This window comes from Rhizopus delemar, genomic scaffold (genome assembly GCF_000149305.1).
Source record: "Rhizopus delemar RA 99-880 supercont3.8 genomic scaffold, whole genome shotgun sequence".
NCBI classification, from domain to species: domain Eukaryota; kingdom Fungi; phylum Mucoromycota; class Mucoromycetes; order Mucorales; family Rhizopodaceae; genus Rhizopus; species Rhizopus delemar.
Window position 1 is genome coordinate 194,941 of NW_027137834.1, and position 23,997 is coordinate 218,937.

Genomic DNA, 23,997 nt, shown 5'->3' on the forward strand with positions numbered 1-23,997 from the left:
CCTATCTTGTTCCTACAATAACCCTAGATGATTAGCTATGTTTATTCTCTTGTTATATACTTCACTTACAGAATTAACTTCATTTTCTCTTATTAAACTAGCCATTTTATTCAAAGCGGATAGAAAGAAAAGAAGAAACTTTTTTTTATTTAATTTTCTCCCTCTTTTTAAATTATTTGCGTGTCTCCTCGTGAACTTTTTAATTTGTACTTTTTTTTTTTTTTTTCTGAAACGATTTATATAACATTTATACTATTTTATTTTATCTTTATTTTTTCTTATTTATACTTTCTTTGTGCGTAAAATGAAGTTGATATTTGCAGTATTGCTGTTGTTATTGTTTAAAATAACAATAAGTGAACAATTAAAAGGCTGTAAAATAAATATGTATTGTATGTTGCAGTAACACAAACAAACAGAAAATAGCGTACTTCACTAAAGAAACAATCATGATTGATCATGGATTGGGTAAAAACCTGTTTAAAAATAAACATTGTACAACTAAAAGAACACCAAAAGAATTATATAAAGCTTTACAAAATAATGAAAATGATTGTTATAAAAAGGTTACACTATGTTTAATGAATGGTTGTCAATCGTTAATGACAAAAGACACTATGGCAGAAAATATGAAATGTAAGTGATTTGGAATAAATTATATTTTAATCTCATGCTACACAATTAAGATGCAATCATGCTCACTCTATGTGAACTATCTTCTGCTAAAATAAAAGCACCTAATGACTGCACTACTACTTTAGATCATCATGACCAATTAACAAGATGCATTCAGTTAAAATAAGAGTCGTACTCGTAAAAGTCATTTTAAATAACATTTATCAAAATAGAAAATTATCAGCTTCCCCTCAAGCCTGGACCTCTTATAGTGGTAAATGTTACACACACATCACAATCCTATGCATACTAAAGCATAGACTCTTTTATTATAGGCTACTTTCGTGATATTGGTATATAAATAAGGCTTATAGGCGCAGCTACATTACTAACTGAAATCTTTTTTTTTAGTACTAATATGCTTTGCTATCAAATATCCAATGGAGAAAGAAATACTAGAAAAGTTACACGAAAATATTACGTTAAATCAAGTCAAGAATTTTGATATTCTTCAAAGTCAACAAAATTATTTAATCCAGTGGCGTCAGCAAGAATTTGATATGCTTGATGTACTAAAGGAATCACAAGTAGATGTCATTAATCATATTGCCAAAGCCAAGGACTATTATCAAAAGACAGAAAGTCAGATAGAGTTCTTATTTGATACATTAGGCCTTTTACAAAATAAGACTCAGTTGGCCATCATTCAATACGACGAGATGGTGAATCGCCATATTGAGCAAGTATACAGACAATTAAATGATTTATTGATCCACCAAACAATGGAAATTGATGGTTTGGTTGACGCTTTATTACTCAAATTGGATAAAGTCCATAGGCATGTTGAGCAAAGTCTACTGGATCAAATACAAGCTACCAATAGTTGGAATGAATATGTTAAGAATATAGAATTAGAGCTAAATGATAGATGGAAAAATTCTATACAAAACATGAGTACGATTCTGTATAATGCTATTAATGGACCATTAGATGAAATAAAGCAACTTCAAGATAAATTGAATGTTGCACACCATCATCTAATTGAAATCATGAAGCCTTTTCATTGGGTAAGTGAAAATACGTGGATCATTTATTCTCAAGGGCTGTCTGCTGTGAAACATTTAATTATGCAATTGCTAGCATGGGCCACGCTCTGCAACCGATTGCAAACGCTTTTTCAAGTAATCAATGTACAACACAGCAAAGCTTGCGCATGCACTTTAGCATCAAGTAAGTACAATGAGCTTAGCTCTCTTTTATAACTTTATACATAAAAATACATACTTTTTCAGTTATCTTCATTTCTTCAAGACAATTTACATTAAATATCCATTTGAATATCCTTATTGTAACATCTGCAGTAAGTAAATATTTTTTGTGGGATAATGGTTATAAATAACGTTTTGTTTTTGTGAGTAGTGTCTTTTAACACAAGGAATATTGATGTGCTATAATCGTAAGAGTAAAATGCACTTTAAAGCAAGCAATAAATTGTTATCATCAACAGCAGAAGCTGAAGAGAACATGTACAACAGTATACAGCAAGTGCCTAGTACATGTTATGATGTACCCTCTACTTTTACTGTAAAGGACACTTATCATTTCCACCGCTATTATTCTTACTCTTCTTAATACATGCACACATATTCAACAAGGGAAGAAAAATAAAAAATTTATTAGGCAATTTTTGTTATAAAAGCCATACGCAGATATTACTGTTTGTTAGTATGTTCTGATTATAGCGTCCTTAGTGCCAGTTTGTAAACGTTAAAAACCTAACTGTGCCCAATCTGCGGGTTAACCTACTATGGCAACTAAATAACTTTAAAGAACTAAGGATGATTACAAAAGATATATACAAGTATCAGAAATTTCAATCATTCCCTTTTCGGCATGAAACTTATAATAAAATGCAATCATTAATTATTATTAATGGGCGCTTTGAGTAAGATATAACAATCAAATAACCACATTTCTACTGACGTGGCTCCTATGGGTTCAGCCTATAACAGGTCTGAATTATAAGACATTTAATCAAAAGCACACTCTTCAGAAAAAAAATTGGCATGCTGTTGAAATAAGTTTGGCCAAAGATTTTAAAAGAAAATGATTGACACATCCTCATTAGAAAAATTTGTCGCAAAATGCGCCAATTCCTTTTTGTTGAACTGTTGGGTTTGTCGGATTTCGTCCAAACGATTCACGATCGGCATCGATCACTTTTCTTCTTCGGTAGACCTATAGTGTGTTCACCATGATTGCTTTGCCGTTGACATTGTTTTTGATTATGCACCTGGCTAATAACTAATCACATGCATATTTCATAGGGGAGTAGAATGTCTAATCGTTGTTCAACAATCTGCGTAGTTCATCTGGCAATGGTACGCATTGACACTTTGGTATAGATTTGACATAAGGAAAAACGAACCGCAGTGTGCTAGAACAGCAACTGGTTGCAGTTGACATTGATAAATATAAGTCTTAGCACAAGATTATAATAAAAATAAATAAGATCATACAATTGTTTCCAAGTAGACATATTCTTTTAGAATATGTTTTGTATTAATGGTAGTTCTTTGATAAGAAGTTCAACTAAAATAACAAAATCGTTTCCTATTGTCAGAAATCAGGAATATTTCTAATCTTTCACATAGCTGAAATAACGTTATTCAAATCAGTGAGGAATTCCCAGAATAAAAGACAATCTATGACAGGCATACAAAAGAACAAGTGAAAAGCTTTCATAATCATAGTTATAGATGGCACTTGCTAAAGTACCTCAAGATTAGGAGAAAGCTCACAAGAGAAGACATCAAGCCACTCACTCAATAACATATAAATGCTTGCCTTCAATTAGAATAGTTTTTACTTTAAACTGAAATAAAGATTAATCTCAAAAGTACTTTCACTGTTTCTTTATTAATTATTTCTTATTTATTTGTTTTTACTATTATACAACACACAATGCTTAAAGATTGATAGGCATATCATTGACATGTATGCTATTGTGATTCTTTTCAAAACATCTACGGTTCGCTGTAAGGGTAGTGCCAATCGGTGTCTTGTCCGAAATGCTTCGTTCAATCACTACAGGATATATGAGCGCGATCTCTTCGAAAATCGCAGAAGTACGTGGTCATCCATTCCCACCATAGCCATGTTAATAGTTCAGCTACTAGGAAGTGAATAAGGGTGACCTTATGGATTCATTCACATAATGTATCCAACATGTGCCCTTCAACCATCGTTTTACTAAGTAAGCTCAAAGAAAAATGCTTACCTAAAGTCAATTCAACTTGGTCACCATTTGATCAAAAAAACACACATACAATGGAAGAAAGGAGCTTTTTAGGGCAGATTAAGAAGGGAGATTAAGAACGCTTTTTGTTATTTTTAAACCAGTTTAAAAAAGTTACGCATATATTCACCTGATTCCGCCCTCATTTTGAGGATTTTTTGGGACAGAAAAGTATTCATCTGTAGTCGTCTTCATAAAATACAAACGATAACATCTTTAATATTTCTTTTTCAACAAATATACGAAGTCAAATGATTAAAATTTGTTATTTTTTCTTCGTTAAAGGACCTTCCAATGAGTAGTTTTTTTAAACCAAAAGGAGGATATAAATGCTTTTTAAATAGGCTCACTCCTCATGCATTTTTCAAATGCATCTGCTGAGTGCTGAATAGATGCTTTAAGATGATTAGAAGGGACAGCATTGTAAACCTCTGAAAGTTTAGTGGGTAAATCATCACTATTTTTCAACGAGTTGCACTTAATCTTATTGTTGATTACAAAGAAATTCTTGATAGTATTAATTTTGGGAGAGTAAGGTGGAAGATAAACACGGTTATATCCTCTTTCGGTTACCATACTACTTCTTTCATTAGTAGTATGAATAGGTGCATTATCCATAACTAAATAAAGTCCTTTCATTTCTTAAAACAAGCCCATCTCATTCAAAACCTTATAAACGAATAGCAAGTAATGACCTGTAATAGTACCCTTAGAGGTATGCTTTACTGGAACTAGATAGGGGGTTTCTTTTATGATTACCGAAATCATCCTTTTTTTTAAATTGTGGGTTCCTGAGCTTCATTGATACAACATACTTTACAGTAGTTGCTCCTAAAACTATGTGCAATATTGCCCTGGTGGAAGGCATACTGTCAGTATGATTCATGTTCAATTTACAAAAACCAGATTAATGAATGCTTTACAATGGTTTATTAAAACTCTTTTCTCTATCATTCGGTCGTATCTAATTCCAATCCTTAATACAAGTTGTTTTAATCTAGCTCCTGATGAAATAACAAATAAATGAAAAATAGATCAACTTAAGAAATAGATATAAACAGGAACAGATCTTTATATTAAAATTTATTCATACCAGATCTATAGCTATAATCAATTAAAATATCTTAAAAAGGATTTAATTGAATCTTTATGAAAAGGATATTAATAGTAGATACACAAATATTAAATAGAAGAATAATCCTTTTTTCTTTTTTTTTTTCAGTCTCGTTGAAATTTACCGACTTTTTATTAAAACAAGAAATTACAACGAGTTCATTATAAAAAGCTGATTTCTTTCTTATTGTATGATGTTCATTGTGTCTTATTTATTCTACAAAAACAAATGTAATGATAATAGTTGTATGATAGATTGAGATGTTCGAAGGAAAATTTACTCCAATACGTATATACAGTATTGAATAGCATATACCTTTGATAACATGAAATAGAACGAAAATATAAAGAGCGATTGAGTCGTTTGTTAATTGGCTATCGGGTATAAAACAATTTCCAAGAATGGAAACTACTAAAGGAATGTTTCTTCAGTGAGATATCTCGAGTCTCCCTAGAGACACTTATTTGCAAAGTAGTACGCTACCACAATGCGTACAGCATTCTCCAAAGCTTTTGTTGAGAAGGAATTATGTAACTACAAAATTCTGAAGAGTTACCATTTTGTCAATTTACAATAATCTAAAAGCAAATAATTATGCATCAGCATAAAACAGGTAATAGAACACGTTACCCTAACGCTTAAAAATCGATTTATGTTTTTTAGACCAAGCAAAAGATGGCAGCCAAACTGAGTGGAACCGTTTTGTTGTAAATATACGTTGAACAATACTGTCATATTACAAAACACCCTTTCCAAAAACTATAAATCTTCTCTGGCAAAAGGGCTTTAGAGCAGCTATAATTAACTTAGGCATTCGATATAAAAAAGGAAAGGGTGTAGATGCATAACACGAAATTATTGTAGAGCACTTGACAATCTCATTATCACTTTTAGATTCAACTTCAGATTCAGCATTGTTTTATTCAACTCAAAGGTCATTCTCTTTTTCCTACTTATAGGTTTTTATAGAAGGAATGTAATTAAATCCAGTAAATATTAATAAAGTATACGCATTTTTGAAAATAGAACCTCAATAGCTCCGTCTATAGGAAGATCCAAAATATGACCTGAAGCTAAAGAAAATCAGAGCTATGCTGGCACGTATTTTACTTCCCAAAGAAGACAGTTCTCGTTTTTTTTTCCATGGCATATAGTAAAAGCTAAATTATGTTAACAATCAATTATATATATAATTGAATGACTGCCATATCATAACATACTTTTGACACTATAATAAAATTCTCACATAAAAAAAAGTAACTGTAACTTTCTTAATAAAATAGTTTAACCATGCATAATATGTCGAGATTACAATTACGAAACTCTACCAATTAAATACTCGACTTCTTATCTATATATTTTCTTCTTCGAAGTTCTATGTATTTTAGGTATGTTAAACAAAGGTGATATTAAAAAAAAATGTAAAGAGAAAGAATATACTAATCTATTCAAAATAGATAATGAAAAAATAAAAGCTTTATTTTTTATGTTTGTGAGCGATTTTGGGCTTCAGAAAAAAAGTTGCTAGCACAGATAATTCGCTTTTGACTAAAATATAAATTATCAATCGATCGGCTCACAACTTCTTACACCAAATTACTAGAAAAAGCTAAAAGTGATTGTTTACGACGAATGTATGGTGCAGCTGAAAAATCTTTACCAAAGCCATGCGTTATCTGTTGTGTTTTCTGACAAGGAACAAAGAATAAATATACCCCAGGTTCACGTTCTCTTTCGGTATTTTACGCTGCCCATGGATGTTCTCCTAACAAAAATTATGCAGCACATGTAATATGATAGACGTCAACAATTGCACAAACTGATTAAGTCCTCACTATGGAAAAGCATATTTCCCCGGTCAAAAAGCTTAATTTCAAGACTTTCAAGTTCATTAAGAAACAATTCCTGCAACAGGGTATGAATTCTCAAAAGCAGCATAAAACTCAAAACTGCTTTCTTGCTGTCGATCAATAGGCTCATTTAATTCAATCCTTTAGTTGCATAGGCAAGAGAAGAACGTAACTTTGGTGCAAGGTAGCGTATTGGGTGACTTTCTGGTAGCAAATATAAGCTTTTGTATTCTTTAATAGACCCAGGAGCTCACAAAAAGCATGCAATCCACCATTTCAATATATATAATGCAATATCTGTGATTGAGATTGTTTAATTAATATAAAAGCTCTGATTCTCTCTTTTCAGTCCCGTATTTACTTCATTCAATTTTATGAGAATATTATATTTAGTATTTATTTGGTGTTCCTATTTACGAAATTATATTGTCTCTTGTCTTTCATTATTTATAAACATTCCTTTTAATGAACTTTGGGTAAAGGTCCTGAAAACTTTCCATTCGATTTCCTATAGACATATTGATCTTCATTACCATGAAAGCTAAATAAATTGTTGCTAACACAATTGATAAAAGAACTAATAATATTACTTTTAATAGGAATTCTGTCAATAAACAAGCATCTCTACTGATATTGTGGACATTAACTGCGTGGTTGTTAATGTTAATTTATCTACTAATATTGTATTATGCTGAAAGGAACTAAAGCTCATAAATGCTTAAAAATCCATACCATCATAATCTTTAATTATGAACTTAGACTTTTAAAGTTTATCATGTTTGTGATAACGCTTGTTTCATTTTAACTGATCCAGACAATTCAGATATGGATAAAACTGTCGGAAGTTTAAAATTTGTTGATAAACAAAATCACCCGCAAAAACCAATGTTGTTGCATCATTTAACTAAAACATTGACGTTACCTTTACATAAGCCACAACAACTTATCAATTAGTAATCAGACTACTGCGACCCATCTATTACATAAATCCATTTATTTTCTTTTTTCCCCCTTCTTTTTATCATTGCTAAAAAAAAAATAATAAAAAAATGTCGAACATTGGTTTTAAATATAGCAGCCCAATAGATTCTTTAAATTTTGACTCTATATACGAGAACAATATAGGTACAGAAACAGACAACGACTTGGCTCTTTGGGTAAGTAACTTTATACAAATAATATAAAAATATTAATATATACATATATATATATATAGACAAACGCTCAATTTAGATATGACACTAAGTCAACCCAAACCGAAACAAAATTACCCACTGGGACTGATACTGAGTACATGACATATGAACAACTATCAAGTTATCTCAATCCTGAATTACACCAACAGACAATTCAATATACTCCAATCATAAGAGACGAAAACACTACATTATATCCTAGAGATTTGAATAAAAAACAAATGTACCAGCAACCATTATTACCGAAATTATCTCTTAATGGTCTTGCAGATTCTCTGACATCACCACGCTCAGCTGATAACACAGTTCCTGCACAAAAATCAAACACGCCCAAGCCTACTGTAAACAAAGACAAGGCTAGCATTGATGAAGATAAGCGGAAAAGGAATACGGCAGCAAGTGCAAGATTCCGTGTCAAAAAAAAGCAAAAGGTTCAAAATATGGAAAAGATAGTGGGTGAAATGACTGAGAAATCGGAAGGTCTTCAAAAGCGCGCTTGTGAACTTGAACAAGAAATCAAATGGCTTCGTGGACTTTTAATACAAAAAGAGTCAAACCAAAACTAAAAAGCACAATGGTGTATTAGTCTATAAAGGGATTAATGTATTACAGTCTGGCTTACAGTAAGAGAATGGTTTGTTGCAAACAGAAGTGCTTTTACAAAATACTGTTTTCAATTAGTTGCCTAAAAACCTCAAAGCATGTCATCACGTTATAGTTGCTGGATGCTATGTATATATAATAAATAAGCTATATTTTTTTTGTATATAAATTTATAGTATATAAGGTGTAAAGTATTATTCAATATACTTTATCATGTGAATTGCATCTCAAAAGAAGCTGAAGTCAGCGCATAACTTCGTATAGTAACACAAGCAGAAATAATGAAGTAATAATCGAAAAAGTTCAATTAAAATGAACAGAAGAAAAAAGCAGTGTATATTTTTAGCGATTCGAAGTAAACAAGAACTAAATTCACTCAATTAAAGATTTGCAATCTTTAATAATGCGAGAGATGCATAGATTAAGAGTATGTATTAGCTAATATTTCTATTAACATTTTATAAAGGATGAAAAAATAATAAAAAAAATGTAAAACAGTTCTATTGATTCACTAAGAATTAGACAGCATACAGAAACAAAAAATAAACAAAATCCCCATCAAGGTAAGCGCAGCAATAATAAAATCTTTAATGATAGTTAATGATAGAAAGGAAGCACTATACCAAAGGAAATACATTTTGCAAAATAAGTAAGAACTTTCCATTTTTAAAAGTAAATGTGTACAATAAAAAGTTATAAAAGTCTTTAAGGCACACATGATCTCATATTTCTTTCCTTGTTCAACCTATGTGACAAATTTACATATCGGAAATGGCATACAATAGCGTTCCATATAGCTTTGGTTTAAAGGCATGAGTGCACTGAGCTAATAATGTAAGCTGTCAATGCTTCAATCTATGAAACTTGAGTCTAGAATACTTTATAGTGATATAAATTGCAAAATGAGAAAAGCCAAATACATGTAATGAGCATTCATACAAGTCAATAACTTTTTAAAGCTTGAAAATATATTTGTTATTTTTCTTTTCCTTATTTATTTGATCCAATGTAGTCAAAAATACGTATTTCGTAACATTGCAGGCAGCCAGAATCTATCCTATTGATATTCGAAACGAATAGTCCTAGAAACGATCAGACAATATATTTACATTAGTTTTAAAAGTTAAGCTATTATAACTTTTCATTACAAACTTGCTATTCCACTTTTTTATACCTTTCTTTTTCTTTTCTAAATCAGTAATAATAGCTAACTTTAGGCAATAAGCTTTTTGTTAATATAATCACTTCTTTTTATCCCAACTCATAGATTATTAATACTTTTATTAATAAGCTAATTTAAAACTATATTGTTTGTGTTTCATTTTATTTATATTTCTTTTGTCTGAAATTGTTGACAAGTCAAAATTCTGTTACACACGACCTTAATATTTTGGCTTTCTTTTTTTAATCAAATAACTTGTTCTCTTTATTTATTTAGTCAAAAGGGAATTTTCTGAATATCATTTATATACTTGTTATCAAAAGGAAAAATTGGAAGAATTCCGTTATTTTAATCAAGCATGTGTACATAAAGAAAATCGTAATAGCTACTTTATAGATTTTTAAATTTTATAAATTTATGCAGAATTTAGTGTACAAAAAAAGGAGTAATGTTATATTATTCAATGCTGTTCAACTATCATTAAAAAAGATAAAGTTTAAGTAATCACTAAACTCTAAATTGAATAATAATTGCTATTTTAAACAAATAATGAAGCATAGAATATAAATTCATTGCATTTACTTGTTAATTTTTATTAAAAAGATCAATTTGTTTACTTGACAGCTCTTACATGTGTGGTAAGATAAAATTCTTTATTTTTTTGTCCTTCTTGTCTGAAAGCGTATTTATAAGCTCCCAGAAAATGCATTTCATATCTATGATGGCTTTTAAACCGCCATTATTAAAAGTTTAATAGCAATTTTAATTGGTATTATGCCTTCTTCGCCGTATGCGATTTTAATTCTTCTTGTCGAGCACCAAGCCAGTACTCCTTTCATAAACAACTAATTTTTAATTACTCTCATTTATGTAACCTAATTTTTAATTGGATAAAGCAATGAAACGAATATTGCCCAATTTAGTAATAGATAAATTGATATTCATTGGTGGAGTAATAAACATGACAGAAGAGGATTTTGTTGACAACGTCAGGAAATTAGTATGGATGTATTTCTTGTTTAAACGTTATTCAATTTAAAGATGAATACAGATGAACTAACGATAAGTATCCAGAATATGCTATTGCTCATATATGGTGTTGCCTAAATTATCCCCAAATTCTTGATTTAGTTAAGCAGAAAACTGTTTGCATTTCTCAGAAAACACATAACTTATTACTAGACTACTTTAGGCTAAAATACAAACAAAAAGGGGTTTTTTTTCTTTTATATTTCTTGATATCAGCTTTCATGTAGATTTAATCAATTGTCTTCTAGTTAGCTGTGATCATCCATAGGTTTACATTTGAGTATCATCTTAATACGAGAAAAGAAAGAAATGTTTGTTTTTTTATGTACAATAACTATACATTCATCATCCAATTGATTTTATTTCACGTATGTTTCTGATCACCAAGTTATCTGCAGCGTTTGTCAAGAGCATTCAGATGAATATACATTCAATTAAATGCATGCATCAACTTTACCATATGGCAATCATCCTTGTATAAATGCAAACGTAAGGAAACACGGCATTTCTAGATAGCTAACCGGATTTAAAATGATTTCCACATACTAAGCTGTGATGTTTGTAAAGGCCCAAAGCATAAAAGCCTCACGGGTTTGAGAATAATTAAAGCGGTAGACACATACTTATAAAAATTAATACATTACTTTCTTTTGACATGTTTATAGATCAAAATATAATTTGTAAGGAAAAAAGTTCATTGTATGCTTTATTTTATATTTGATTAAACCTGTCCTTTAATATCAACTTTTTTGTATTTTTTGACACTTTCCAATAAACCACCAAGTGCTGCCTTTGTATCTAAAAAATCTGAGTTATCGTTTCTAAGAAATAATGCTTTTTGTTCAGTTAGAAACTTTATCAGATCCTCCTTTGAGTCTAAGCCTAATTCTTTTTGAACAAAATCTAAAGAAATGTCAGGGCGGCAACTAGTATAAAGAAAAAGTTAAAACAAATTTCTTGTCTTCAATCATTTGGTGTATATCTTACGCTCTACATAAAATTAATAGAGATTGTACTCTCTCCCTTTCAATAAATTGATCAATCAAATAACCTCCCATGTTTGGTGCTGTCTTGTATAAATAAAAGAATCGATGATAATTAGAGATAGCAAGAGAAGAACGTACTTGTAATGCATGTTGAACAAATGCATTTTGCTTTTGTTCATCAGTTAGTTCCGCCATAGTGGAATTGATATCTATATGCGATTGTAAATGTTTTTTCTTATTTGCCCCCTAAAATGTTTTACCTGCAGCATTCTGTGTATGTAAAAAATATAATATGCGATAGGCTGTGAATTCCATGACATTGCCTGATATCCCATTCTCATATAGACCTTTTAGTTGTGTTTGACACTGGTTATATTCCCCTAAATCACTCTAATATACACGTATTTAACAAAATAATATAAGGAAGTGTATATCATTTAATAAAGTAATACCTTTTCCAAAGCTATACGTGCATGAATTTCGTATACTTGTACTGTAAACTCGTTTTTGATACGTTGAACCTATAAATAAATAAGAGCATGAGATCAATTAAATGTCATCTATAATTGCACTTTTTTTACAGTCAAGTCTTGGCGCATAGATTTAAATTGGTCACAAATGTAAGTATAATTTTGCTCATTCTTCCATTTTTCTTTCAACAGCTCTAAAGTTTGCTTTAATATATACAAAGGTCTTACAGTACTGGGATCAGGCGCCTTTAAACATAAAAGAAAGTGAATACAAAGAACTCATACGTTTTCAAGTAAATTCTTACCGAAGTTAATCTCAGATATTGTTTCTCCAATTTAGTTGATGTGCCTATTATTGTATCACTCACCATCGAGTCATCCTTGTTTAAAAATGCAATCAGTGCTTGAATTTAATCCAAATACTTATATTTTCTTTACCAAGTCCAAGTGCTGCATGGATGAAGACATATTTTCAGACCTAAATTGTGCAGCATCTTCTTCAAATCGCCTTAATCGCTTAAGCCTTTTTGCTTCCTCTTCCGCGCTCTGTTTTTGGTTTAAAATATTTGCCTTCTTTTTATTACTTTATAAACGTTTAGTTTTTTTTCTTGGTTGGTTCTTCAATCTTTCTTCCACTTACATTTTTTTCTTCTTTTTAGAAGGTAAACAAGCACTGTTGTTTTAAATATGTTTGTATTTAGCATACTCAAAGCTTTCTATTTTTTGTATTACCTTGGCAAATCCACTTCGCTCCAATCTGTAGTTAGGAGAGTGCCTGCTTTATGACTTTCTAAAATCAGATTACGTAGTTGAACCTCAGCTTTATCTCTTTCTCCTGGTAAACAGTTTGCAAAAACATCTTGAACATATTGCCTATTTTTTGAATAAGTAAAGTTTTTGTATGTTTCATAAAAGACATATACTTTAAGGATGGTGGCCATGACTCAACAGGCGAAACTTCACTAGTATCCTTTTCCGTGTTTACAGCAGTTTCTTTTGATGGGTTTATTTGCTGCTGCTGCTGAGGTTGTTGTTGTTGTGGCTGCTGCTGCTGCTGCTGCTGCTGCTGCTGCTGCTGCTCTTTTGTCTCAGGCTTTAGAGGCTCATGTACAGAAGATTGTGTAGATGGATTATTTGATAGTTGGGAAATTTCCACTGGTTTCTTAGACCAAGGAGGAATTTTTAAACCTATCTCTAATAAATGTAAAAATTAGAATGCGAAATGAAAAAAAAAAAAAAAGAAAAGAAAATGATAACAATACTTACTACCTGTAGATGTAGAAACATTGTTTAGAATTGGTTGAGGTGGAGGAGGTCTGATGACCTATGTATGTTAGAGAAAAGAAAAAAAGAAAAAGTTAATTGACAAACCTGACAACTGTTGGCTGATATGGTTGTGCTGGTTGACTATATTGATAATGCTGATATTGTGGCTGATAGTATGGCGATGGATGTTGGAATGGCATACTTGAAGAAGCAACACTATTGGCATTGCTTTGATAGTAATAGCCATTATATTGGGGATAGCCGTAATTGCTTCCCGAGCCTGCACTTGCTCCTGGCGGTCCCTCCGTTCCTGGAGGAGGTGGATTATACTGGTAATACTGTGAGTAGTAATTACTCTGAGGCTGTGCAGAGTACTGTTGATAGTAAGCAGCATACTGTTGATTGTATGCAGCTTGGTTGCTATCAAGTGGTGTGCCATTAGGTGGGGGATATGAAGACAACTGCTGTTGATAATTTGACCTATAAAAACATCATAAAGATGTAAATATAAAGCGTTTATTTAAAGAAATAATTGTAATATTTACCATGGGGGATTAGCTGCAGGATTTTCTTGAGGATTTGCCATTTTGAAAAGTAAATGTCAATTGTATACAATTATCGAAAGAAAGAGAAACCAAAAGTTTGCGGCTTATTGGTTCAGGTCATAAATGCTAAACGACGGACATTCAAAAATTACCGTGTAGTTTATTCACTGTCTTTACTGTGCGACATGGTTCTTTCTAATTAAATACCTAACCAGTCCGTCAACGCAGCCTCGCATCGACCACAAGTGCTAGGCCCTCCTACTAAGCTAAATAATATATCCTGATTCTAAGTAGTGTCTAGGAAGCGAACATCGTTCATGCATGCTGCTTTTGAATACAACGTTCACAACAGGACACAAAACTAAAGCATTCATACTAAAGAGTGGAAAACAGATCGTTCTTTAGGCTGTAACCTTCTGGACGTGATCGGTAGATCTGAATCACATATGCAGCTTATGTCCTTAATTGCGAAGCAATATCCATCGCAAATAGCAATTGTAACTACCAAAGAAGGCAGTCGAAAAATCGCTGAAATCAACTTTGATCCATTAGATCCTGCCATCGATTACATCCTCAAACATGGTATTACGTTTGAAAATGATACAGTTAGGCTTTTATCTTGTCGATCCTTAGATCTACTTGTCCCTTTAGTTCGATTTCGACTATCTAACCTTTCCTTTTTTAAAGAGGGTATTCTTAAGAAGCAATTGAAAATGTGTTTGGAACCTTATGACTCCTTTCTCGGTTTGACATTCCTATGAGACACACACACAGGCACCTATGGGTACGGGTTATGTTATTATGAGCGTCTCTAAAGATGACGACATGTTTTTTTCCTCTTTCTCATCGTCTTCTTTGGTATAAGTCAGAAGATGAAGGACTTTATGCATGTAGAGTCACATGCCCATTTATTGTCGCTACTACCACGCTGAATATCATGCTATTTCTGATTGTCCAAAAAAATATTCATTCCATGCTTGTTGGAAGTGTAATGTTAGTGGACATATTGTTACTGAATGTACAAAAAGCAAGAATAAGCCTTTTATGAAGGCTAGGAAGACACATACTGTTTCACAGGATAGAATGGATAACGATGAAGCACAACAAAACTCGCCTTCTACCGACACTATGCTTATGGTTTCTCCGTATACAGTCCCAAATACTATGAAGTGTAAACATTCTCTCCAAAATGAATTGGGTGGCAATCCAAGAGGACCCAGTGTTAGTACCTACCCAAGAGGTTCTCGCTGCTCTCTTACTCTCTAGTGCCAATTCTTGAGATAATGTTCAGATAGATACTGGTAGTTTGAAGGCCGAAAATATTCACGAATCTCGAGAATCCACTCTCGTAAATCAAGGAATTAATAATGCTTCCCAGATCAAGCAGCAGGATGTCAATAGTAGAGTCCTTACTGAAAGCCATTCAGGCTACAATTTTCGGCATCACACGATCAGCAATTGCAAATCATCATCACCGGATTACATTCCTGGTGATCAGCAGCATGACATCACAGTGTTCAAATTTGATTGTGCACCAACTCCATCTCAGCAATAATAATAAATTGAAAGGACTATTATTCAGCATTGCTTCATTGAACTGTAACGGTTTGGTAAAGGCCCAGGGTATCCAAAATCAATCCAATTTTCATACGTAGCTTATACTCTCTAATTTTCAATATAATGGCCTTTTAAGAGACTCACACCTCCATAGACTATGTAAACTTTATCACTGTACATTTTCAAGCATCAGCCCCTATGGACTCATCATTGCGGCTTGCTTTTTTTTTCTTCCAACTATCAGCTGTCAGACAATCTGATTCCGTTAAACCCGCTCGTTATTCTTTCCAAGTTCAATCATCCACAAGTTTATGCTCCAGTATCTACAGGTAAGGATTGAAGAGAGTTTTTCGATTCTGTATTAGATGCTCTCACTTTTATATCTATTATTGACCCATATAGAGCATTATCCCTGGCTACTTCAATTATTCTTATCATGAACCTCACATGGGAGCCCAAACATCCCTTAGATAGATATCATATTTAGAAAAATCTTTTAATAATGTGATACATAGTGGAGACAATATTAATATTCCAATCTTTAGTCGCAATGATGAAATCTACTCTATAATTGATTGAATCTTCACTAATAATCAGATACGCCTAATGCTTAGGCCTACTGACATACATCGACTACATTCTCCATGGACTAATTATCAAATGCGCTCTCTTTCGATTAACCTTGGCCGAACACCCACTGGGCTTTGTCTCTGGTATGCCAATCCCATTTTGGCTCAACAAAAAGAGTATCGATTTCAACTAAATTAGTGACCTTTGTATATCGCATCTTCTTTGCCTAGTCAGATGTCCATAAAAGAAGCAATGTGCAGATATAGAACGTATTGCTGAAAAGAGACAAAAACAGGTTCAGTCATTCGCTTCAAAGGTGGCTATAAAAAAGCACTAAAGTGGAAAGACGAGATGTCATTTCATTCTGCTCTCATACTGCAATGTCAGCCGGTAGAACTCCGTGTATGTAGAGCCAATAACAAAGCTAAAAATTTGAATGCTTTTCATCTTTTCATCGCGATGTTATTAACAGCGTTTCTAAAGAGCTTATGCTTGCCCTTGAAACTATATCAGTAACCCTCACCGCCGATTTATAGTTATTAGAAACGCATCGTGAAGAAAATGATTATGTTCATCTTGTAACAAGAGTAAAAAAAAATCTCACCATTGAATGTGAACTGATCAACATAGAAATCCTGAAATCAACTTTATCAGAGACAGTTACTGTTTTGAGGCCTTATCTGAAGGTAGGTGACACGATGGCAGCTTTTAAATAAAACCTGAAAATCTCTATTTGGTAGTCAAACTATTCACTGGAGTCATTCCTTATTTACGGAAGGTTTAATAAAGAAGAAGGTATAGGGCCCTAGAAATCTATAGTTGAAGCTATAAATAGCGTCAATAAATATAGAGCAGTGCACCAATATGTGAAAACAGATTGCTCTAAAAGCGAAACCAATCTATCATGTTACTGTACCGCATTCCATTAATCTTCCCTATTATCGAAACTGATATATGATATAGAGTGGGGCTCTCTAGCTAAAATATACTTTCAGGCACTAGGGAACAAACAAATCTCAGACTTTGGTTAGTTGAATATGCAATTTATGTAAGCATATTTTTCTTTTCTAACACACTTAAACAATTACAAAGAACCAGGAACGGACAAATTCTGAACTTCGATTTTCTTTTTTTAAAAATAATAAATTAAAAAAAAAAAGCTTTTATTTATATACAAGAATGACTTTTTGTCGTTGCGGGGAGCTGTGTAATGATAACAGCAAATGTAAAAGATGTGGATTTATGTTTTATTGTGAGTATATACTTCTAATAAAAGATCTTTTTGATACTAAACTTGTATATGCAAGCACCATTCATACCAGATGAACATAGTATTACAGGTCGCTGGAGTCCAAGGTAATAGCTACAGATAAAGAACATATACAGTAGTGTTTACAGCGAGTTAGATATTCGAATATTAGTATTGGATTAAATAGCTCTACTTCACCCGCAAAATATGAAATTGATGAAAAAGACATGCCATTTTCACCTTCAATTTATCGATCCCCGTCCGCTTACAGAAAGATTGCACAACCACTGTTTTCTTTACTAGATTTTAATAGGTCAGGATTAATCAAACCAAAATTACAAGGTATTTTTGTTCCTTCTCCTCCGAAAGCTAGAAATGTTTGTCAGAAATGCAACAAGCGGCTTTCTGGTAAGCTGGTGAGACTGCCAGACAGTAAAGAAAGGTATCATTGGAGTTGTCTGAAACGTGAAGACTGTAAAGAACCATTTAAAAGCACTTTTTCGACAGCGGATCCATCCAAAAAAGTCTGTCTTCCTCAAGTACAATATCATTAGTTGTTTTTTAGCATGCATTTTTTACATATTTTGCTTTAGCGTGTACCGTCTATACATAGCTCAACAAATGTTTGTGCTAATGTCCAAGAGTTCGTACCAGTGTCGCCAAATTGTGCTTTAAAAAATAGCAATATAATACTGCAAAATGATGCTGTGAAGTCATCCTTATTAATGAGTTCTCGTAGACGACCTTTGCCTTCTTTTGAAACTACTCGTGAATGCCCAAGATGTGGTAAACGCATAACTTCTATTAATGAAGAAACGTTGGGGCCAAAGGCTTCAAAATGGCATAAAAAATGTCTAATATGTGAAGGGTGTAATAAAATGCTCGACTCAAGTGCGGCTGTAATAGAAAACAAAATTACGAAAAATATATTATATCCATTGTGCACAACTTGTGTAGTAAGCATACATGAATACATCTGTCGATCAATCAAAGACCAGTTAACTAATTTAATTCTCTTTATATATAAAAGTTGGATAGAAAGGCAGAAAAACCATGGCAAACCTAAAAATAGAGCAACTAAAACTGTTTTTCTGGCATTGTAACAGATCCTATTTGCAAGATGATCTTAGTCTTTCTGTATGTTTCTTTTTTTTTTTTTCTTTTTTTAATTTATAAATATTTATGCAGTAAATAATTTTTATTTTAGGAGGTTCAGAAATACTCCTTACAATGGAAATCTATTTTTTTTTTTTTTCATTTTTTAAGGAAAAACTCACGCTTATATCTTTTTCGCCGGTTCTCTTTCATGGCATTTAATTATTATTTTCTCATATGGATATTTCGCTTGGACTAACACCTGAAATTTCACCACCACCTTATATGAGTTCAACTACTATCCAGGATCCTATTCAGCAGCATGCATCAGCTATTAGACATGACTGCCATCTTTCATGTTTTATATGCGGCAACTTATATATCAAAGAAAGAGACATAGGCCCTCATTTAGTCCAACGAAACGAACCGTATCTTGTTATTATCTGTCCATGCTCACACATGGCACACATCCGCTGTTTAAAAAATTACGGGGTGGATTACATTTGTCATATTTGCAACTATGTTTATCCTTCAAGGAAATACGTTTGTTTTGCTCAATTGATTAGTTGTGCATGCCATATGCTAAGCGCGCTGTCGGTTGTTGGGCTTTTTTTTGGACTTTCTCGTTTAGGAGGTGCCTTGGATGAATTAGCTCTTGGTAGTGAAATAGGGCCTAGATTGGATGGAGATGAAACATGGCAAGATCACGAAATGCAACAGATTGTTGAATGGTTAGATATCGTTCATTATTCTACTGGATTTGCCGGAGAAGCCATGCTTGGGTTGGTGTATATAATTGGGACTAGTTTAGTAATCGGTTTTGATCGGACAATGATAATGATATCCAATGTAGTTCATGTAAATTTTGATTCAATGTTTAGAACAGAAAATATGCCAAAGCAGATAAGACTTATCTGTGTCCCTTTCTGCCTATTTATCTTGGGGGTAACTTTAGGTACTTATTTATTGTTCTTTTCTTGGATATGGTCATATTCGCTGCACCAGTTACGGAATCGAATTCTGAATGTAGCCATTTATACAAGAAAAGTTGATGGAGTTGCGTAGATTTCAAGCCTAGAACGATTATGGTTGTATAAACATGTATATATTAATTGATTTAATTCGGAAGAAAACAAAAGTCCTTGAGAATAAAGTGATAAATTTTATAGCTTATGCATCATCACGCTTAAAAATGTGGCTGTAACTTTACCCTACTATGATTATATCTCCTTTAGCACTCCCTGAACTTGTTACCCCTTCGTCCTTCTCTAGTCTATCAGAAGACCCTAGTTATACAGTCAATATAAAGTTAAACAAAACAAACTTTGTAATACGAACTTTGACTTACCACTTTGCGCTTCTTTTTCTACCTTCTTATTTATATTACTCATATGAGCGCGTCAAAAAATAAAAAAAAAGTGATAAAAGAGCATAAAGACACCCAATCCCTTGCAGAAGAAGAAGATATGTTAGTACCTCCTATCAAACACCGAAGGAGATTTTCACCAGAAGAAACCCATATTTTAGAAAAAGAATACGACAGGAATCCAAATCCAACACAGGAGAAAATTCAGCATATTGCCAATGGTATTGGCACACCACGAAAGATTGTGACCACTTGGTTTCAAAACAGGAGAGCAAAAAATAAAAGAAAAGAGAAGCTGAAGAGCCAAGAAAACAAAGGTTTAATAATCTCATGTATTTCAGTTACCTCCGATACCGAGCATCATGCGCTTGATGAGACTAGTCAAAATACAGATATCAAAGAGATTGAAATGCCACTTAATGACCCCGCAGTACTTGAGGTAGATGCTCAAACAAACAGCTCAGCCTTGGATGATAACTCTCCTTCAAATTTTTCACCTACAACTGGGCCTCCCCCTTTATTGACATCCAGCTATGCCTCTCCCCACCTTGGTCATTCATCAATTCCTTCTAATCATCCGATTTTTATACTTCCTCAGTCACCTTCTGTGATTTTCAGTAATAATGTTTTTATACAGCAACAGCATCCTTTTCCTTCATTTGAAGACGCATATAAAGTGGATCAACCATCACTTTATCCAATTAATACCAGTAACAAGACACCAATTTCATCCTCTATCCCCTTCCATAGAAGTAGTGAAAATGTTAATAATAGCACTGCATCAAATCCCCAGATATGCATAAAGCCCACGGATTTATTGATAGAATATTACAACGAAGAGAGACGATATAGAGAATCGTTGTTCAACGTCAATAACAATCATAATAATCTTATAGCATCTTCCAGTACAAGAAATAACATGCACAGTGCTATCAACAGCACAGATAATATGAGCTATGAAGATCTATTATTAATGAAGTCATTAGACGAGTCTCCAAAAGATTAATAAAAATCTCCCTCTTTAAAAAATACAATATTTATTATTCAAACAAATATAATTGAGCGCCTTTTAAAAAAGGTCAGCAAAAGGATCCTTAGCTGGTGTCTGTTGATTTGTGCTAGAAGATGTAGCGGTCGTTGTTTTTGTGGCTGTAGTTGCAGAAAGGAGATCACCTCCAAGTAAATCATTTGTAAAGGCACTCATAGAGTTGGCATTCGTTGTTTGCGTGATAGTTGGAGATGCAGGAGAATTAAATAAATTCATGATATCATTTACATTACTGGATGTAGAGGCTGTATTGTTTGCTTGCGATGCTACTGAACCAGCTCCACCAATAGAAAGTAAGTCATTGAACGACCCATGTTGATTTTGCTCAGTCAAAATGGGTGAGGTTGGTACCTCAGCAGGTTGGTCCCAATCCAAATCAAGTAAGTTTCCAATGTCGTTGTTCTTAATAGCTGCTTGTATTTGTGGAGGAGGGGCGTTTATATCTTCATCTTCAGCATGTCTACAAGAAAAATAATATAAATAAAGAGTTTCATACATAATAAAGGTAGTATACATACTCTGATATTGCCTTATTCACACTATCTGCACCGAATTTCTTTCCAGCAATAAATGTTTCGGCAGGCTTGTGGTAGACTGAGGCTAAAGTACCAATGTCGTAAAGCAAGGATTCGAGTAATGCTGGGGAAAGACCATCGTTTTCTCCAGCAATGGGAGGTTTTTCGCTTAGAACAACAGCCTGTTGTACAAATGAGTTAACTATGTTATGGTCGTTCTAATTATTACCTACTTTAGCTGCCTGAGGATCAGTTGATAACAAGCGCCAATAGACGTATGCTCTGTCTCGAATGTCAGCATTGTCGCATTCAGTTGTTGCAGTCTGTAAAATGCGCTGTACAAGGTCTTGATTTTCACTTGGTTTTTTCAAAAATAATTTTACAGTGGCTGTAAGTAATTGAAGTTGTACCTTCAAAAAGCATGCTTTAAGAATAAAAGTAGACAAGGTTTTATGATGATTCTTTACCTGTGCATTCTCTTCCTTGAAATTGTCCAAAAAGACATTGATCAAATCATCAGCATTATCAATTCTTTCAGCATATTCACCAATGATCCAAATAAGAGAACCCTTTGCTTCTGGTTCGTCCAAAGCGTCAAGATTTTCACATAATGTAGGAATGATTCCTTCGTATTTTTGAGGATATTTACGAAAGATATCCTAAGATTGTTTCATCAGTACGTCCTTTTTTATCATTATTATTTACTAGGCTTACCTTAATTACAACGATGGCTTCCTGAACAACATAACTGACTCCTGTATTAATCAAATCTAACAAGACATTGATACAACGCTCAGCAGCTTCATCTATTTTAATCGCACATCGGCCAATAGCATGTACAGATTTTCGAACAAAGTCAACGTCTACTTCATTTGCATATCTGATCAAAAGAATTACATTAGTTTTTTTGCGAGGACCTTCTTTTCACTTACTCTTTTAGTTCACTCAACAATTGATCTACATTTCTCTCATTGCACAATTTGATCATGATTTCAAGCTTCTCTAGTTTCACATAAGGTGGATCATTATATTTACAAAAGAAGACTCTAATTTCGTTGCTCAACACCTCAGGCCGCTTTTGCAGGATGAGACTGATGTTACGCAAGGCAATATACTGAACTTCAGGAGGACTAGAAAGCAGGGTAACTATAGACGATATTAGTACTTTTTGTCACTGACGACTAAAGGCTTTTTTTTTATATACCTAAAGGAGGTGCCATCTTTCTACAAACAGATTTATTGAATGCCTCTTCTTTAATATATTTCATATTGATCATCAAGACCTAATATCCCAAGAATAAGGAACCCAAAAGTTTTGTCTTGCTTTTTTATATACCTTAACAGCGGCCAACACTACAGCTCCATTCGCATGCTGTAATCTTGGTACAACTCTATCACAGATGCTTTCAGCTTCTTTACCATCAGATACTTTATATTCTGCTATGGCTGTCAATATAGCAATCTGACCCCATCTAAAGAAATCTCGTTAATTTTTCTTTTATCAAAAAACAATAACCATTGCTTACTCTGTACACTCATTGAGAGCATGTAATAATTTGTGTGCAATGTTAGAATTGATTTCAAACACATTTTTGCCAGATGAAGCATCATTGATATCTGATAGTGCAATAACAGCATTTGCGACAACCATCGGGTTTACATCAGCTATCATATCCTTGACTGCATTAACAAAATCTTGCTCTACAGCTAGTTCTGGATTGAGATCATATAATTTGGCCACACAAACAGCGGCTGTCTTTCTAACATAGGGGTTTTCGTCCTTTTTTTTTAAAGCAAAATAAATGAGTAATGAAAAAAAAAAAAATGCGAAATAATATGTACCTTGAGACATTTTCGGAGAGGTTCAGTCAAGTAATCAATGATTTTATCAACTCTTAAACAGCCCATCGTACGAATAGCTAGTGCTCTAATCAAAGGGTTTGGGTCATCTGAATCCTGTTGCGCTGTATAAGATACAATCATTCTAAAGTTACTAAAGTGCATTTACCTTGACAAATGTATTGACGGCCAAAATGACAAGTTCTGGTTGGGTTTTAGCATAATTCATTAAATAAAGGTAGACCAATTTCTTCAACTCGAGATCTTCTGTCTGCATATTCTTCAAAACATCTGGAAATAGTCCACTCACATCTTTACCAACCGTCATGTTGGCAATAACTTTTTTGACAGCATCCTTACGGTGATGACGATATTCGCTATTGAGCTCAGATTTAAGTTCGTAGTTTTCACCTAATCAACAGGAAAAAATATGAGCTCGAGTTCTATTCAAATTCTTTTCCCCTGCTCTCTTTTTTCAACAGTAAAACACGCAAATTTTTTCCTTTCAACTCTTGTATAAAATATGCTTCTTTGCAACTTACCTCTTTTGCTGGTTGTGAAAAATTTTGGTCTACTTAACGACATGTCCTGAAAAAAAAAAGAACAGAAACAGAGAAAAGAGAA

At 33.1% G+C, this 23,997-nt stretch overlaps 9 protein-coding genes across 9 annotated transcripts; 6 read left to right on the top strand and 3 right to left on the bottom strand.

The window, feature by feature from the left end:
* Nucleotides 1-783: 783 nt before the first annotated feature.
* On the top strand, nt 784-2,247 carry RO3G_10306 (uncharacterized protein; the record flags this gene model as incomplete). The annotated part of the gene is made up of 5 exons (XM_067664891.1): nt 784-889; nt 1,027-1,682; nt 1,817-1,845; nt 1,908-1,975; nt 2,096-2,247. 5 exons carry the CDS (start codon nt 784-786, stop codon nt 2,245-2,247), a joined length of 1,011 nt encoding a protein of 336 aa, XP_067520992.1.
* Nucleotides 2,248-3,583: 1,336 nt separating this feature from the next.
* RO3G_10307 (uncharacterized protein) lies at nt 3,584-4,552 on the bottom strand (the record flags this gene model as incomplete). Its single annotated transcript, XM_067664892.1, has 2 exons — nt 3,584-3,702; nt 4,264-4,552. The coding sequence occupies 2 exons, from the start codon at nt 4,550-4,552 to the stop codon at nt 3,584-3,586; spliced, it is 408 nt and encodes a 135-aa protein (XP_067520993.1).
* A 3,374-nt stretch (nt 4,553-7,926) lies between these two features.
* On the top strand, nt 7,927-8,639 carry RO3G_10308 (uncharacterized protein; the record flags this gene model as incomplete). The annotated part of the gene is made up of 3 exons (XM_067664893.1): nt 7,927-7,939; nt 8,003-8,034; nt 8,094-8,639. 3 exons carry the CDS (start codon nt 7,927-7,929, stop codon nt 8,637-8,639), a joined length of 591 nt encoding a protein of 196 aa, XP_067520994.1.
* A 3,651-nt stretch (nt 8,640-12,290) lies between these two features.
* Nucleotides 12,291-14,175, bottom strand: RO3G_10309 (uncharacterized protein; the record flags this gene model as incomplete). The annotated part of the gene is made up of 9 exons (XM_067664894.1): nt 12,291-12,374; nt 12,435-12,569; nt 12,762-12,801; nt 12,964-12,996; nt 13,056-13,196; nt 13,247-13,517; nt 13,590-13,639; nt 13,695-14,069; nt 14,135-14,175. 9 exons carry the CDS (start codon nt 14,173-14,175, stop codon nt 12,291-12,293), a joined length of 1,170 nt encoding a protein of 389 aa, XP_067520995.1.
* Nucleotides 14,176-15,217: 1,042 nt separating this feature from the next.
* RO3G_10310 (uncharacterized protein) lies at nt 15,218-15,689 on the top strand (the record flags this gene model as incomplete). Its single annotated transcript, XM_067664895.1, has 2 exons — nt 15,218-15,279; nt 15,440-15,689. The coding sequence occupies 2 exons, from the start codon at nt 15,218-15,220 to the stop codon at nt 15,687-15,689; spliced, it is 312 nt and encodes a 103-aa protein (XP_067520996.1).
* A 1,751-nt stretch (nt 15,690-17,440) lies between these two features.
* Nucleotides 17,441-18,123, top strand: RO3G_10311 (uncharacterized protein; the record flags this gene model as incomplete). Its single annotated transcript, XM_067664896.1, has 4 exons — nt 17,441-17,486; nt 17,569-17,617; nt 17,824-17,984; nt 18,104-18,123. The coding sequence occupies 4 exons, from the start codon at nt 17,441-17,443 to the stop codon at nt 18,121-18,123; spliced, it is 276 nt and encodes a 91-aa protein (XP_067520997.1).
* Nucleotides 18,124-18,842: 719 nt separating this feature from the next.
* RO3G_10312 (uncharacterized protein) lies at nt 18,843-19,683 on the top strand (the record flags this gene model as incomplete). The annotated part of the gene is made up of 3 exons (XM_067664897.1): nt 18,843-19,387; nt 19,487-19,550; nt 19,636-19,683. 3 exons carry the CDS (start codon nt 18,843-18,845, stop codon nt 19,681-19,683), a joined length of 657 nt encoding a protein of 218 aa, XP_067520998.1.
* A 388-nt stretch (nt 19,684-20,071) lies between these two features.
* RO3G_10313 (uncharacterized protein) lies at nt 20,072-20,977 on the top strand (the record flags this gene model as incomplete). The annotated part of the gene is made up of 1 exon (XM_067664898.1): nt 20,072-20,977. One exon carries the CDS (start codon nt 20,072-20,074, stop codon nt 20,975-20,977), a length of 906 nt encoding a protein of 301 aa, XP_067520999.1.
* Nucleotides 20,978-21,040: 63 nt separating this feature from the next.
* RO3G_10314 (uncharacterized protein) lies at nt 21,041-23,958 on the bottom strand (the record flags this gene model as incomplete). The annotated part of the gene is made up of 12 exons (XM_067664899.1): nt 21,041-21,479; nt 21,538-21,716; nt 21,768-21,869; nt 22,002-22,193; nt 22,249-22,414; nt 22,467-22,680; nt 22,739-22,817; nt 22,871-23,006; nt 23,061-23,314; nt 23,377-23,490; nt 23,543-23,784; nt 23,916-23,958. The coding sequence occupies 12 exons, from the start codon at nt 23,956-23,958 to the stop codon at nt 21,041-21,043; spliced, it is 2,160 nt and encodes a 719-aa protein (XP_067521000.1).
* Between the last annotated feature and the right edge of the window lie 39 nt (nt 23,959-23,997).